Raw genomic sequence first — 15,753 nt, forward strand, 5'->3', positions numbered from 1 at the left:
CTATTTCGTTTCCTCGATTTGCGAAATCATGTGCACAATTTACTATTTCGTTCCCTCGATTTGCTAAATCTTGCACATGATGTACTATTTTGTTTCCTCGATTTTTTAAATCATGCGAACAATTTACTGTTTCGTTCCCTCGATTTGCTAAATCTTGCGCACAATTTACTATTTCATTCCCTCGATTTGCTAAATCTTGCACACGATGTACTATTTTGTTTCCTCGATTTGCTAAATCATGCGAACAATTTACTATTTCCATTCCCTTGATTTGCTTAATCATGCGCACAATTTACTATTTCGTTTCCTCGATTTGCGAAATCATGTGCACAATTTACTATTTCGTTCCCTCGATTTGCTAAATCTTGCACATGATGTACTATTTTGTTTCCTCGATTTTTTAAATCATGCGAACAATTTACTATTTCGTTCCCTCGATTTGCTAAATCTTGCGCACGATTTACTATTTCGTTTCCTCGATTTGCTTAATCTTGCACACAATTTAGTATTTCGTTCCCTCGATTTGCTAAATCTTGCACACGATTTACTATTTCGTTTCCTCGATTTGCTAAATCTTGCACACAATTTAGTATTTCGTTCCCTCGATTTGCTAAATCTTGCACACGATTTACTATTTTGTTCCCTCGATTTGCTAAATCTTAAACTCAATTTACTATTTCGTTCCCTCGATTTGCTAAATCTTAAACTCAATTTACTATTTCGTTCCCTCGGTTTGCTAAATCTTGCACACGATGTACTATTTTGTTTCCTCGATTTGCTAAATCTTGCACACGATGTACTATTTTGTTTCCTCGATTTGCTAAATCATGCGCACAATTTACTATTTCGTTTCCTCGATTTGCTGAATCTTGCGCACAATTTACTATTTCATTCCCTCGATTTGCTTAATCATGCGCACAATTTACTATTTCGTTTCCTCGATTTGCTAAATCTTGCACACGATGTACTATTTTGTTTCCTCGATTTGCTAAATCATGCGAACAATTTACTATTTCCATTCCCTTGATTTGCTTAATCATGCGCACAATTTACTATTTCGTTTCCTCGATTTGCGAAATCATGTGCACAATTTACTATTTCGTTCCCTCGATTTGCTAAATCTTGCACATGATGTACTATTTTGTTTCCTCGATTTTTTAAATCATGCGAACAATTTACTATTTCGTTCCCTCGATTTGCTAAATCTTGCGCACAATTTACTATTTCATTCCCTCGATTTGCTAAATCTTGCACACGATGTACTATTTTGTTTCCTCGATTTGCTAAATCATGCGAACAATTTACTATTTCCATTCCCTTGATTTGCTTAATCATGCGCACAATTTACTATTTCGTTTCCTCGATTTGCGAAATCATGCGCACAATTTACTATTTCGTTCCCTCGATTTGCTAAATCTTGCACATGATGTACTATTTCGTTTCCTCGATTTTTTAAATCATGCGAACAATTTACTATTTCGTTCCCTCGATTTGCTAAATCTTGCGCACAATTTACTATTTCATTCCCTCGATTTGCTAAATCTTGCACACGATGTACTATTTTGTTTCCTCGATTTGCTAAATCATGCGAACAATTTACTATTTCATTCCCTCGATTTGCTAAATCTTGCACACGATGTACTATTTTGTTTCCTCGATTTGCTAAATCATGCGAACAATTTACTATTTCATTCCCTCGATTTGCTAAATCTTGCACACGATGTACTATTTTGTTTCCTCGATTTGCTAAATCATGCGAACAATTTACTATTTCATTCCCTCGATTTGCTAAATCTTGCACACGATGTACTATTTTGTTTCCTCGATTTGCTAAATCATGCGAACAATTTACTATTTCCATTCCCTTGATTTGCTTAATCATGCGCACAATTTACTATTTCGTTTCCTCGATTTGCGAAATCATGCGCACAATTTACTATTTCGTTCCCTCGATTTGCTAAATCTTGCACATGATGTACTATTTTGTTTCCTCGATTTTTTAAATCATGCGAACAATTTACTATTTCGTTCCCTCGATTTGCTAAATCATGCACACAATTTACTATTTCGTTCCCTCGATTTGCTAAATCTTGCACATGATGTACTATTTTGTCTCCTCGATTTTTTAAATCATGCGAACAATTTACTATTTCGTTCCCTCGATTTGCTAAATCATGCACACGATTTACTATTTCGTTCCCTCGATTTGCTAAATCTTGCACACGATTTACTATTTTGTTCCCTTGATTTGCTAAATCTTGCACACGATTTACTATTTTTCTCCCTCGATTTGGTAAATATTACACTCAATTTACTATTTCGTACCCTCGATTTGCTAAATCTTGCGGACGACTTACTATTTCGTTCCCTCGATTTGCTAAATCTTGCACACGATTTACTATTTCGTTCCCTCGATTTGCTAAATCGTGCGGACGACTTACTGTTAGCCGATCGGTATTGAGCATCCAGATGGTATAATCAAACATATCTTGTGGAGCACTCTCGGATTATACACTTATTTGCTATTTTAACTGATGGAAACTGAGAGTAAAAGTGGACTTCAAAGATTTATTATCCTGTTGTTTCCTCTATAGGTCATGATAAGCAACTAGCCTACGTCAAGCTTAAAGCATCATGGCAGAGCATTAAAGTTGACTAGTCTGTGTAACCCCTAGTTCAGTGAATCTCAACCTTTTTTGAGTAATGGACCCCCATCATATTTGGAACCATCTTTAAGGACCCCAGAATAAAATTGGCTTATTGGTATCATTCATTTCTTTGAGACGACCAAATGCAATAAAGTATAATTTACTACTACGTTAGTTGACTTGTCCTATATTTAGTTATATCATCAGTTATATTATACATATATTATCTTCTTCTTTTATGGGAACATGTCAAATGTCAAAATATACAAAAATTAATATTCAGATAAGTGATATAAGGTCCCCCTGGCATTATATCATGGACCCCTGGTTGAGAAACACTGCCCTAGTTCATACTTTTACAGTCCAGAGGTTTGCCGGAATTTTTTTTTTTCTTTTTTCCTGTGAGTGGGTATTTGCATGTACAAAAAAAATCTTCTTTAAGCAAAATGTATTAATTTGCAGTGAAATATAACAAGTTCTTGACAGGTGTAATGAGATTCACCCTTATACGACTTGCTATTTAGAATCATAATGAATAACTGAAAATACCATTAAATATCATGACACAAACGCACACACACAAACAGTCACATGACCACCCGCATATGTCACACAATCTAATCTACACATATTTACACAAGTTGCATTAAAGGGACACTAACTTCAAAGCTCATGATAGCAAAAAAAGAGGAACAGAAAGTTAGAAGGCGTGTGAGAAGAAAGCTTAAAATAAACAGCTTCATCTCCACAGATATTCACCAACCGTGACCACAAATTATCGAGTAGGGTTGGCCAAACTAATACTGCAGGAAACAGGTGATCAGTCATGTTCATTCTGTATGTTTCCACTGTTATAGCATGTCACGGTATTTCCCTATGGCCGTCCCTTAATGTCTACGGTGGTTACAGCTCTGGTACTTTAGGCCCGAGGCTAAGCAGTCTTTTCAAATGAAAATTTCTTAAGATTTCTAAAGTTTTGATGCACAAATGGCAATGTTTCCTGTCTGAGAATGACCCTTCTACTGTTCACTAAATTGGGGAATATAAATGTAAATGTAAAGCAATAACAGGTTGGACCACAGAACACTAGCTGATCTTACATCGCACAACTGAAGTCTGTTCGATTCAACTGTACCTTTAATGTCCTCATCTTCAATGGTGGTGTTGGCACTCTCTGATGATTCCTGAAAGAGAACAAACATACGAATGAAGGAAGGAATACAAATAAATGTTAAATGATAAGTAAAAACAGTCAGAGAAATGGTAATGCCCTTTCAAGAGGTTCAAAACTTATTCCACATTGTAGTATCTCTGATTTGACACGTTTTATTAAATAGGACATGTATGTTGATGTGATGATTGACCCATAAATCAATAAGATTATGACATTTGGATATCATGTGGCGTTGTGTTTCATTTCCTAACCAAGCAAGAAGAAAATGTATTTCCACTGTATAAAGTCAATAAAGTGAAACATCTGAAGACCTCAGTTGAAACACACAAAGATAAACACAAGTTTAATGGAGATTGTATTGTATGATGCCGTCAATCATACAGCAGCACAAACAAGTTAGTGAACTGTTTGAAAATTTCTGCATTTATTACTTTTTAAATGTGGTCTGATCTTAATTTACTTCTGTTTACACCTGGTTTTATGATGCGTTTTGGTCGATCGGATCACAAGTAGACGAGAGACACAAATTCCCGTTTACACCTGGTGTTTTAATCCGTATCTTTTGTCCACTTTTGACCACTTCTGACCCTGGGGAGGGTCTATGGGTGGGTAAATGTATGGGTTTTTCAGATCTTTCGATCGTTTCTGCTCTTTGTTAGAAATCAGGAATGGTGAGAGAACATTGAACTTGGCACGTTTTTCATCTTCAAACCAAACTTGGGTCTCCAGCCGACAAAGATTAAATCCCGTCTGGCTAGAGCGCTTCCTGTAATGTTTATGCGTTAGTAGGCGACCTTTTGTGGCTGTTTGAAAGCATTCGATCACAATGGCACTACACTATGAAAGCAAATCTAAAAAACTAAAATGCGAAAAAACGAAAACTAAAAATGCTGTATTAGGCATGTCAGGCCAGTAGAAGGCGACATCACTTTGTAAAGAAACACTATGTGCCTATAGAGATGATAACGGTATTGTTTTCAAAAACCTGCACTTTGAAACCCGTTTTCAAAAGTTTGCGTTTTCAGGCCCCCAAAACCCCTTTGAATGAACAGCCAAAATGCATACAAACTAAAGTTTTCTGTTTTTAGTTGAAAACGGTGTAGTGCAAATGATCTATTAGATGCAGATCAGACCACATTTGATAAGAGCAGAAATCCAGATATTTTCAAAGGGTTCACAAACCTGCTCTCTTCACTGTATCCTAAACTGAATCAATCAAATGTAGAAATAAAGCCTGGTTGCAAGCACGGATTTTTCTGGGTTTCAACTTAATGTCTACACTTTTCTGTCAGTGCATTAGGAGTATTTGTAGTATACTTTTGATTACCTGAGCATAAAAACACTTATGACTGAGTTTTGATGAAATTAAGAGTCATTGGCAGTATACTGGACCTCACTTTCATTGTATGGACAAAAATACACATATAATTAACTGTACGAACTGAGTCATTTTTATTGTCAGTTATTGTCTGTGATAATAGACAACATTGGTCAGATGTAGTACATAGACATTAAGTTCAAAATAAGCCCATTATAGCCCTTTTATCAATCCTCATGAACACTTGATACCTTGTTTCCATCAGTGGGATTGTGGATAACAGTAGTTTGAGGCTCCTGATAGAGAGATGTGCATAGAGAGAGAAAGGAAGATAAAACAGAACAACAAGAGATCAGAATAAGCAGCAGAGAGTTGAAGGGTTAAAGGACACCAAGCATTACATGTAACCGTCCTGAATGTGCTCAGCTGACTGACACTTTTACACAAATATGGTACAAAATGTGTCCTGAAAGTTTATGAACAAATAGTGCTTAACATTCAGAAAAGGCTCAGGAGGTCAAACACAGAGCAGCGTTATTTTCTATTAATTTTTGTCATTCTGTGAATTACAATTTTTGGATATTATCAAGTAACTTTCTCTAACAAAGCTTGGTGAACTTTAGAAAAGAAGAAGAGCATAGTAGTTTAGACAATTGGTCATGTAATTGTGAGATGGGAATATGGGTAATTACTACAGAACATTTTCACTAAAGCAACAGTACAGGATACTCAGCCAAAACAAAGAAGTAGCATGCGGTAAAACAAGGAAGTTTGGGAGAATTTTTTAAAATGTTCTTTCAGACTTGATATTTTACAGGTTTTTTACCCATATTTGGAATTATGCATTGTATTGGCTTTAGGGTTAGGGTTAAAAAATGGGTGTAAACTTAACAGATAATGTATGGCAGAAAATTACCAATATTTCCTTTTTTTCTACTGATTGACATTAGATTTGTAGACAAATGTAAATTGTGCCAATATATAAATTCCTTTGAAAACAATTATTGTAATTAATGAGTTTAAGCGGATCATGAAGGAAACACAACTAACAGACGTTTAAAATCATCTTGTGAAGGAGTTTGAGAAAAGAAGAGCTGGAATCTAAACAAAGAATGGCTGAATGTGTCTTGATTTATGCAATATTTTTGGTCATTGCATAATTCTAATACCTTAATTTGTGTTATTTCAGAGTTTTAATGACTTGATTATTCTAAAATATGGTATTATTCTAAAAATAGTAACAACAACATATGTCCATGTTTTGAAGGAAATGAGTGTGGTGCTTGCAGTGGCAAAACTCGGCACTGAGATCTTCTGCCTGACTTCTAGAGAGCCAATGTCCATACAATGTTCTGGTGTTGAGATATGGCTTGTTTATGTTGCTGTAAGGTGTGGTAAGGTGTCTATGGTGTGGATAGGTCAGGGTGATTTAAAAAAAAAAAAAACACTTTCATTTCTTTATGTTGTCCTGATCCTGAGATATGGCTCATTCAATTTACTAATAGGTTGCTAAGGTGCACTGTATCGTTGCCAGGACGTGGCTAGACATTTGGCAGGATGATACCTAAAGCTTACTGACAGTCTGAGACAAAAGAGACAACAATGTCTCTACAATGTTCTGATCCAGAGATATCCATCTCATTCTTTTTCATTGGAAGTTTATGGTATGGTTTCTAGGGTGCTGTAACTGGTTGCTATGGCATGATTAGGACTGTCACCATTTATTGGCTGCTTGCTAGGCCGAGTGATATGAGCCCACCCCCAAGTTTCTACGACATTCTGATGCGGAAATATGATGTCACAAAGTTTTGTCCAATGTTATGGGATTTTTCGTCCGCTGGAGGAAAACCACGTCTTTACTCTCTTAACATGCATGTTCAGTGATGCGTGCTGTGAAAGCGTGGTTAGTTCATGTATGCACAAGGAAAGAATCCTCAGTTAGCAAACACATGAGTACATGGAGAGGCCATAAGCAACGTATGAAATGAACCTCCCAAAATTTGAAGAACAAAAAAATGTTTCTTGTTGTGAGGTAATCATAAACAAGCTTAAAACCCTTACGAAACCCCACTAAATCATTATGTCAAATTCACAAACAGGTGGAGAAAATCATGTATGTTGCATTCAAACATTTCAACATATCTGATTAAGCATTTTAAGCACCTTCTAATAAAATCATTAAATAGTGTAAATATATAAAAACAGTTATATATTTACGAATTTATAAACATATGTGCTTATTTATGTGTAATACGTACAAAATCATACCTCATTCAGCGCTCTAGTCCACTGCACAAATTTATATCACGGCAATTGTTACAATAACTTGACATATTAAATAGGCCACACTTGAAATCAAATGGTCCACACTTACTTTGTAAAAAAAATCCAAAAAACTGTGGAAAGTCACACTTTCAGAAGACATTGCTAATTATTTGACTGACTGCATTATTTTAATGCAGGATTTCATGAGTGAACATGAATTGAACAGAGTGCTAACAAAGAAAAAACAGTAAGACTGAAAAATGAAAAGTGTGAAGCCAATGGTAAGAAAAAGCCACTGACAAACAGTCATAAAGACAAAGTACCAGAGCAGGAGAGGGGGCGGGATCTTTAGGGCTGGTGATTACGTTGGTTTTGTTGTTGATCTATAGGTGGGAAGGGACAGAGGCACACAAGCAAAGCTTTAGACCAGCAAGGGAAGAGGAAATGTCAAATTACATTCATCTAAATCATTGAAATTACACAGCTTGCATTACCTGGATGTTGAGGGAATAGTTAATTAGCATATTTTATCATAATGATATCCCTTGACAACAATTAACTATTCCTCAACTACAGCAAAATGGACTGTCAAATAATCAGATGTTAACTGTCATTTATGCAAAATGGCATTTTTCACAATTATGCTGTGGAAATGAGAAGTTAATTAAAAGCCACAAAAGTTTAACAGGCATAAAAGTGTGACTCTGAGAACAAAAAGAAAAAAGAAAGACTCCTAAGAGAATAATCCTATAGATGAGTTCATGTAGAAACAACTAGATCATGAAACAGCATGAAGACCTTTCATTGGCATCAAATGATCCTACCAAACATTCCAAAATGTTCAAGACAAATGACCCAATTAAATACATAGAGTGTTCCCTACTGAGACTGGAAAACTGAACTGAAGGTAACCCTGAATATAATATTTCAGCTTCAGTAATAATCATGTTTCATTCTTCTTATGCCAGTTAATCTTGCCCTTATTTTGCTGTTGGGATCAATGTAAACCAAAAAACATCAGAATACCAGAGAGGATATGAAGCAGACACGCAATACATCTCGTAGGTATTATGCCTTGGGTCCTTGTGATATTAAAAACATGGATGTTCTACACAAGTAGAGCAGCCCAAATGTTAAAGAAAACAAAAGAGCATATTAAACCCAGCAGGGTACATTTACAGTGTTTTTTTAACTACTGTTGCATGCAAAACCCACAATCTTCTAGTAATGTGTCACTGACTACAAATATGTTAATAACATTTCAGGTTGAGCTGTTATAACTTGCAACATTTTTAAGTAAAATACACAATTTTACAAAATAAACAAAGGATGAGCTTATATAAGTATACAGCTGGAAAGGTTTTCAGTCTACATCTAAACACTGAACTATACCGAAGAGAACTACAAAACTAGTAACTAGAGGATTACGTGAATAATGGTTTTGTTATAACTAGCACATCTCACCATCGCAACTTCTGCAGAGTTAAGCTTCCTTTTCTGCAGTTAGGTGCAGTAAAACATAAAAACGAAACCTTATTATAACCATGCAACCAGTTAATGATGCATTTCTCATTGTGCTAATGATACTGCATAACTGACTGAAATGGAGCAAATCTAGCAATAATAATCTTATCATCCTCTCATACATAAAAAGGAAAGATATTATAAAGCATATACATTAGGAAAAACATATATATAAACAAACATTTTTCAACTTTGAAGCTGCGTCATAGAGTTGACGTTATGGGGACACCATCAGCATGACCGGTGTTTGAAGCATGTGTAAACACACGGCAATAAATCATTGGCAGATGGCAGTCCATAACATCACACGTGAGTATAAAAGGGCACCTGTAATACACATCATCAGCTTTTTTGTCTTCAGGAGCCAGCTCTCGGGGGAGTTGAATGCATTCTTTGTGATTTGGGAAGCTCCACCCATGCTTGACTCTCTCTTGAGGAACGAGAGTCGTGGTCTCACGGCCATCAAGGCGGGAGGGTGGGATCGACTGCTGGGATTGTAGGTAGAGTGTGGGAGCAGTCTCCTGCATGTTGGTTCAGGAGGTCGCTCTTTGGCCACTTCCAACCTGACTGATTAATGTGGAACATCTAATTCTGAGGAATTAGATGCAGAGAGAGTTGAGGAGGGTGTTATTAATAATCTGCCTTCCTTTGCTGTCCCGCATATAAGTTTGTGAGCCTTTTTATTCCTCTTAGATCTCCACATTGAGGTGTCAAGACAATGGTGGAACTTGTACATCTGGGAGAGCCATGTAGTCGAATGTTTGCGTGTTGAGAGGTCTGTGTGAACAGCAAAACTCAAGGACGCCCTAGTTGGAAAGCTATTTCCAATCCATATCTTCCCTGGTGCAGAATCCTCTTTTCAAGGCTCTCGCATTGCCAATTAAAAGAGCATGTTTGGCTCTGAAGGGAGATGAACATTCTCACTGTATTGAGCCATGGTGAGGGAGCTTGACTTTTTCCTTGTGGGATGGAAGACAGGTCTTTGATCATGGGGTCGCAGGTTAGGTTAGGTTGCAGTTCTGCTCAGCACTGCTGCCGGAAGGTGCTATCTTTTCTGGTCTATAGCAATGCTGTAGTTCAGCATGCTCCTCTGGGTCTTAGGTCCAGCATCGGATTCATAGAACGTAGAGGATCTTGATGTACAGACCTTATTACATTCATGGCCCGTCCTGAGGGAGGATTTGAAAGCAACCATGACTGAATCGGCACAGGACTGGAGCAGGTTTTGGTTGGGAAAAACAGGAATCTGAATGCATGTCGGCATAAGTAAATGCAGGATCTAAGTAGAGCTGAAGCTCCCCTGCGGTTTCCCTAGGGGTTGAGTTTTTATGGAAAGAGTCAATGGTAATTATACTATGCCGCTCATCTGCTTGCATCCCTTCTGATGAAGTTGAGGGTTGCATTCTCCCCCTGGAAGTAGTGGTAACATCGAAGGTCATAGTTGATTAACTCCCTTTGGTAGGCCACTCCCTAAGGGCTTTGACATAGCAGAGACATTTTTCTTAGATCTCTGCTCTTACGTCCTTATAAGGCTGACCCCTGTCACCCAAGGGAGGGAGGAAGGTTGTAAAGGCCAGGACTTCCCTTGCTATAGAGCATAGAAGCTTGGGTATCATCTCCTACTATTGGAAGATATTGGCTTAGGGAGTGGCACCACTATACAGTCTATACGAGTCATTTTGGGGTTGACACACTTTGAAACCAGTTAAGTAATACGTAGGGTCAATTTATGCTTTGCTCATTATGTCTGTGCATCCTCAAAGCTTAATGAGGCAGGCATTCCCTCAGCATTGCGTAGTGGGTATTGCTTCCCCATACCGTCAACTCCATAAACACAGAGATGAAGTTCCACTTTGAAAGAGAACGCCTAAGTTACGAATGTAACCACAGTTTCCTAAGCGTCTTGCCTGCACGTCTTCTTCAAACAAAAGAGTTGATGACGTGTATTACAGGCACCTTTTTATACTCACAGGCACTCCGTGTGTGATGTCATGGACTGTCGCTTGCCAATGATTTTTTGGTGTGTGTTTACACATGCTTCAGACACCGGTCATGCTGACGGCGTCCCCACAGTGTCAACTCCATGACATGGCATCTCTATCCCCTTCTCAGGTAACCAGGGTACATATGTTAACATGACATTTTATTAACCAACCAAATGTTTGGTTGGGGCAAGGAGACTGCATCCCATTTTGTATACTTTAATAGAGTATATATTGCACAATATACTTTTAATGACCCTACAAGTTTGATTAAACCATTAAAATATGATGAGTATGAAAAACTGGGAAGAAGAAAACACTATTTGTAATTGTTATTATTCAATCTCCAAACACATACTCAATACTCGTCTTGCAGTGCGAGATTAAACTGGAAGTCAATCACAATTGCGTGTCTCATCCAAGACTTTGGAAGTTATTTTGAAGCTGTCACACATTGAAGTGATTTTCAACCTTCTGTCAAAAAGTCTTATTTGACCGGCCCAGCCTTTTAAATATCTGTGCTTTTATAGCAATTATTTATTTATTATTTGTTTGGATTCTGCAATAATTCCGCTGACATTGTGACCATTTAAATCCAGCAATCGAGCAATATACAAAGTCAACTGAATAGATTTAGCCATTTTAATAATAATCCCGCCTAATTTTAATCCTTGCTTGCAGTGGACAGCTATTTCCGCTTGGCAAATTTCACTTAAACCCACAAAATAACTAATAATACAGCTAACACCTGCCACAGTGATTGACTGAATTATAGGCTGGGAATAATAAGTGTAAGCTTTGTAGGACAGCTTGGCCAAAAAAATATGTCTGCCCAATTTGGCAAGTTTCATTGCATTTTCAAAAATGAAACAATTGAAGCACTTTTTACACTCCAAGCACAACTACACAATATGTTTACAGAAATCTTTAATGAATGTTAAATAATTAAACAAACAAACAAAACATTGCCTGAAGCCCATATAGAATCACATTTAGCTAGTGGTGCAAACACCGCCTGCCCAGTCTGCCACACAAATGTCCTCTAAGGACACACCCTTAGATAACGGCTGAGAAGAAGCAACACAACCCTTGAATGGTAACCTAACTTTCAAAAATCAACCAACAACAAACCCTGTAAATAAATCCTCTTAAGGGATGTCAAAGCCAACAACAAAACCATCTTAAGAGTCAGAATTCTGTCTGAAGCTGACTCAAGCTGTTCAAAAGGAGGCCCTATTAAACCTTCTAGGACTACAGATAAGTTCCAGAAGGAACACAAGCAAGACAGAAAGGTCTCGGCAGTCTAATCCCACACATGAAAAGAGAAACAAGTGAATGCCTTTTCAAAGAAACACAAAGAAACTGGTGTAGGTTCAGCAGCAATTGCCTCTAACATACACCTTAAGTGTAGCTATGGCTTTGCCCACAATAAAACGCTCCTAAATGAATGAACCAGATCTAAACTGTGCTCTCTGCACCATGACGCAAATAACCGCCACTTGAAAACATAGAGCCTCCTTGAAGAAGGACCTCTTGCATTCAAAATGGTCTGATTCTTTGGTAAGTCATACAAGTGGCCCTCGGCCCAAGGGGGGCACTAGGGTTGTTTATATACGTGACAACGGGCACGTTGTCTGTTCAGAAGATCACATGACAGCCTTAAATATCAGACAGGAAGAAAAACCTTCGAAAACTGTGCCACAACTCTCGATGAGGCATTTGTTGTTAATGTTTTGAAGTAACAGACTCCAGCCAATGAAACACCCTGACTTTCCTCACTGTAACAGGGTCTCTTATTAAATGGCAGGAATGCCAACAGAGATCAATTCCTCGGCTGTTGACGCATGACTGAAATAGTCTCATATGAAGCAGGCCCAATGGTATAACTGTCCCAGAGTCAATCCATCACTTACTAGTGTTTTGATGCATGGCAATGTTTTTATGGTATTTAAACTAACTGCTCAGAGGTTGCTACTGTGAATCTTTCAATAATTCTATTGTGTAATGATTTATATTTTTGTTATTTGTTATTGATAATTGGGCATTTAATTCTGTATACGGGAAGTGTTACAACTCAGTACCCAATTTTTTGGGTATATCGGCCCATATCTGTAATTTTGGGCATCTTCCATTTCAAATTTTTCGAACACATTAGCGAATTGTTACGAAACTCGGTGGAATGTGTCTTTGGCAAAAGAAACCTTGTGGCACTGTCCCAAAACATGCTAATAGCTTTTGATTAGATTTGCCTATTTTAATGACACAGGTCTTGACAGATTCATTCAGAGAAAATTCATTCCAATCATGTCTGCCATTTTGAATTTCTTTGAAAACCTACTTTTTCACACTCCTCCTAGACCTTTGTTCTGATTTTCACCATAAGTGATTCAAATCATCTTCGGACCATGTCAGCGAGTTATCATTTTCATGTTGATAGATGAAACCATTATGATTTAACACAATAGTTTAACAATATTGATGGCATAATGCAAAGCTGATTCTGAGGATCTAACACTTTGGAATATTAACACCAGAATTTGTGACCTCACAGTGACCACATTACAATTTGGTAACAGTGCCAAAACTTTTGGTGGCAAAAGTGGTTTAGCAATTAAATCTTATTACTAGTGGTTGTATTTGATTTTTCAGCCATTTGGACTCAAATAAACCAAAATATGTCTTTAATAACTCATTGTTGCAGATGCTTAACTCCTCATCATGCCTCTTTTGTGTGTGGCCACTAACTTGCTGATTGCAGCTATGTTTACTTTTAATTACTTTCAAAATGCAATTTTGACTATAGCCTGAAGGGAACTGGCTCACCGGTGTATAGGGTGTAGACTGGCTCCATAAGTTTTCATACCTTACAAACCTTACAGATTTCCATACCATTGCGTAATGTATTAATAATTCCAACTTGTAACTATTAAAATATATCCAGCGTTATCTATGCTCACATAAAGCGATATACACTATATAGCAAACCATATGTAAACCTAGATATGCTAAACATGGACACTTAGACATTAAGGCATTATAAACATTTCTGTAAAGCTGCATTGAAACAATATGTATTGTGAAAAGTGCAATGCAAATAAACATGGATTTGACTTCAATTGATACATATTTGGTTACATGATTTGAATTTTTTTGTACAATTTTTGAAAATCCCCTAGAAATACTCCGCCATCGGGGCACATTTGACTTTTTGTCCAACATTCTTTGATTTGGGACACTAATCTTGAATGCAATTTTGGACAGTTACAGTACAACACTCTTCCAAAACTCATCCAAGACTGATTTAGCACAGATTTCACAGGTTTTGAAAGGCACAACCCATGTGTTAGGTGACATAAATTTCTGTAAGCTAGTGAATTGGAGTGTGAGATATAAAGATGAGGTTACTCAGTGACCCTGAATGCTTGACCTCAAGAACAGAAGAGTGAGATATTTCATTAAAGAATATTACATTAATAATGTGAATACTGTAAGCAAATAAGTATGTAGACAAAGAGATATACTACATAAACATACTCAAACATATATATAAACCCAATTAAATAAAAAATCAGTCTATGCATCCCCACTGGAACGGACCTGCCCTCCACAAACGCTTTCTGAAGCCGTGACCCAGAAGAGCACTAATGCGTGCACATGCTCACACATTACACACGCCAAGCAAACATGTATGAGCATTCGCTTCAATGTAAATGTGTTTGCATGGGTGTGTATGCATGTAAAGATAAGGTATATATGGTGTAGAAAGTTAAACAAGAAGTAAAACAGACTGTAAGGTTTGGAACTATAAAAGTACTGTGGCTGGAGGTCATTAGGAATATGTGTAAAAACACAATTAATTATTTTATTTTTACATTTTATGAGGAAAATATGAGGGGTTCTTGTTTGTGCACTCACTGCCACAAAGCTACAGTGTTTGTGGGTGTTTGTAAGAGTATTTTGTGTGGTTGCTAGGTGGTTATTTACTGGCCCAAGTCAAAACAGCTCAACCCCGCAAGTCTCCGTTATATCAGATTAATGCTGGTCTGTAGATACGGCTCGAGTCTCTCCTTTAGTGTCAGTCTGGAGTGTAGAAACCATTATAACTGGGGGGACATGGACCCTTTACTTTGAGACATTTCGTAAATAAAAATAAAAATAACTAGAGCTGTAAAATGACATTACACCGATTGGTTGTATTGGCAATGGACTGAACGAACCCGCAAGTGGTAAAACTACGGTCAGGAGTGTAAATCATTAAATCATTCCTACACACCTTTTGTTTTATGATAATAAATAGTATCATAATCATAATACTTAGGTTTATTTAACTTACCTTAACACCATCAGGCTTCTTGTACGGATTCTTGCCTGTTGAGTGAAATGAAAAGAATAAAAGGATTAAGTGCAAAATAGTCTGAAATAGTACAAAACAAGAATCCTCAGTTTCAATCACTGTGCTTTACGGATTCATGATCCACTGGCTTCGAATCAAAAACATCTGAATGAATCGTAATCAAAGATTTGCATAATATAATGAAATATGATTAAGAAGCATATTAAATATTCATTTGTGTCGGTAGCATCAAAAAAATGAATTTGTAATAAGACGCTGAACAGGGAAAATGCTACTTATAAAATTGGGATTATTTTGATACACATCGTGATTGCTATTTGAACTGTGATATGATACGTAATTTTTCTGCTGCTTTGATATCAAAAGCTATTAGCACAATAAAGCAAAAATCACACTGAAATAACCCATTGACTTGGAAACATACAGTGTATAAACAAAAATTTATTTAATTAAATCCTAGACCTTAAATCTCCTGTAGTATCGTTACA

At 37.0% G+C, this 15,753-nt stretch overlaps 1 protein-coding gene across 7 annotated transcripts in view; it reads right to left on the reverse strand.

The window, feature by feature from the left end:
- Nucleotides 1-15,753, reverse strand: part of camk2d1 (calcium/calmodulin-dependent protein kinase (CaM kinase) II delta 1) — an 81,392-nt gene that overhangs the window by 12,360 nt on the left and 53,279 nt on the right. For 3 of the 7 annotated variants that reach the window (XM_048186448.1, XM_048186445.1, XM_048186444.1), the window contains exons 13-15: nucleotides 15,245-15,279; nucleotides 5,392-5,436; nucleotides 3,784-3,832 (exon numbers count right to left, since the gene is read on the reverse strand). In XM_048186448.1, coding sequence (XP_048042405.1) covers nucleotides 3,784-3,832; nucleotides 5,392-5,436; nucleotides 15,245-15,279 — 129 coding nt within the window. Of the gene's footprint in view, nucleotides 1-3,783; nucleotides 3,833-5,391; nucleotides 5,437-7,728; nucleotides 7,789-15,244; nucleotides 15,280-15,753 lie in introns of all 7 variants that reach the window. The other 4 variants (XM_048186443.1, XM_048186442.1, XM_048186447.1 and 1 more) reach the window with 2 other exon arrangements.

The sequence above is a fragment of the Megalobrama amblycephala genome, linkage group LG3 (genome assembly GCF_018812025.1).
Source record: "Megalobrama amblycephala isolate DHTTF-2021 linkage group LG3, ASM1881202v1, whole genome shotgun sequence".
NCBI lineage: Eukaryota > Metazoa > Chordata > Actinopteri > Cypriniformes > Xenocyprididae > Megalobrama > Megalobrama amblycephala.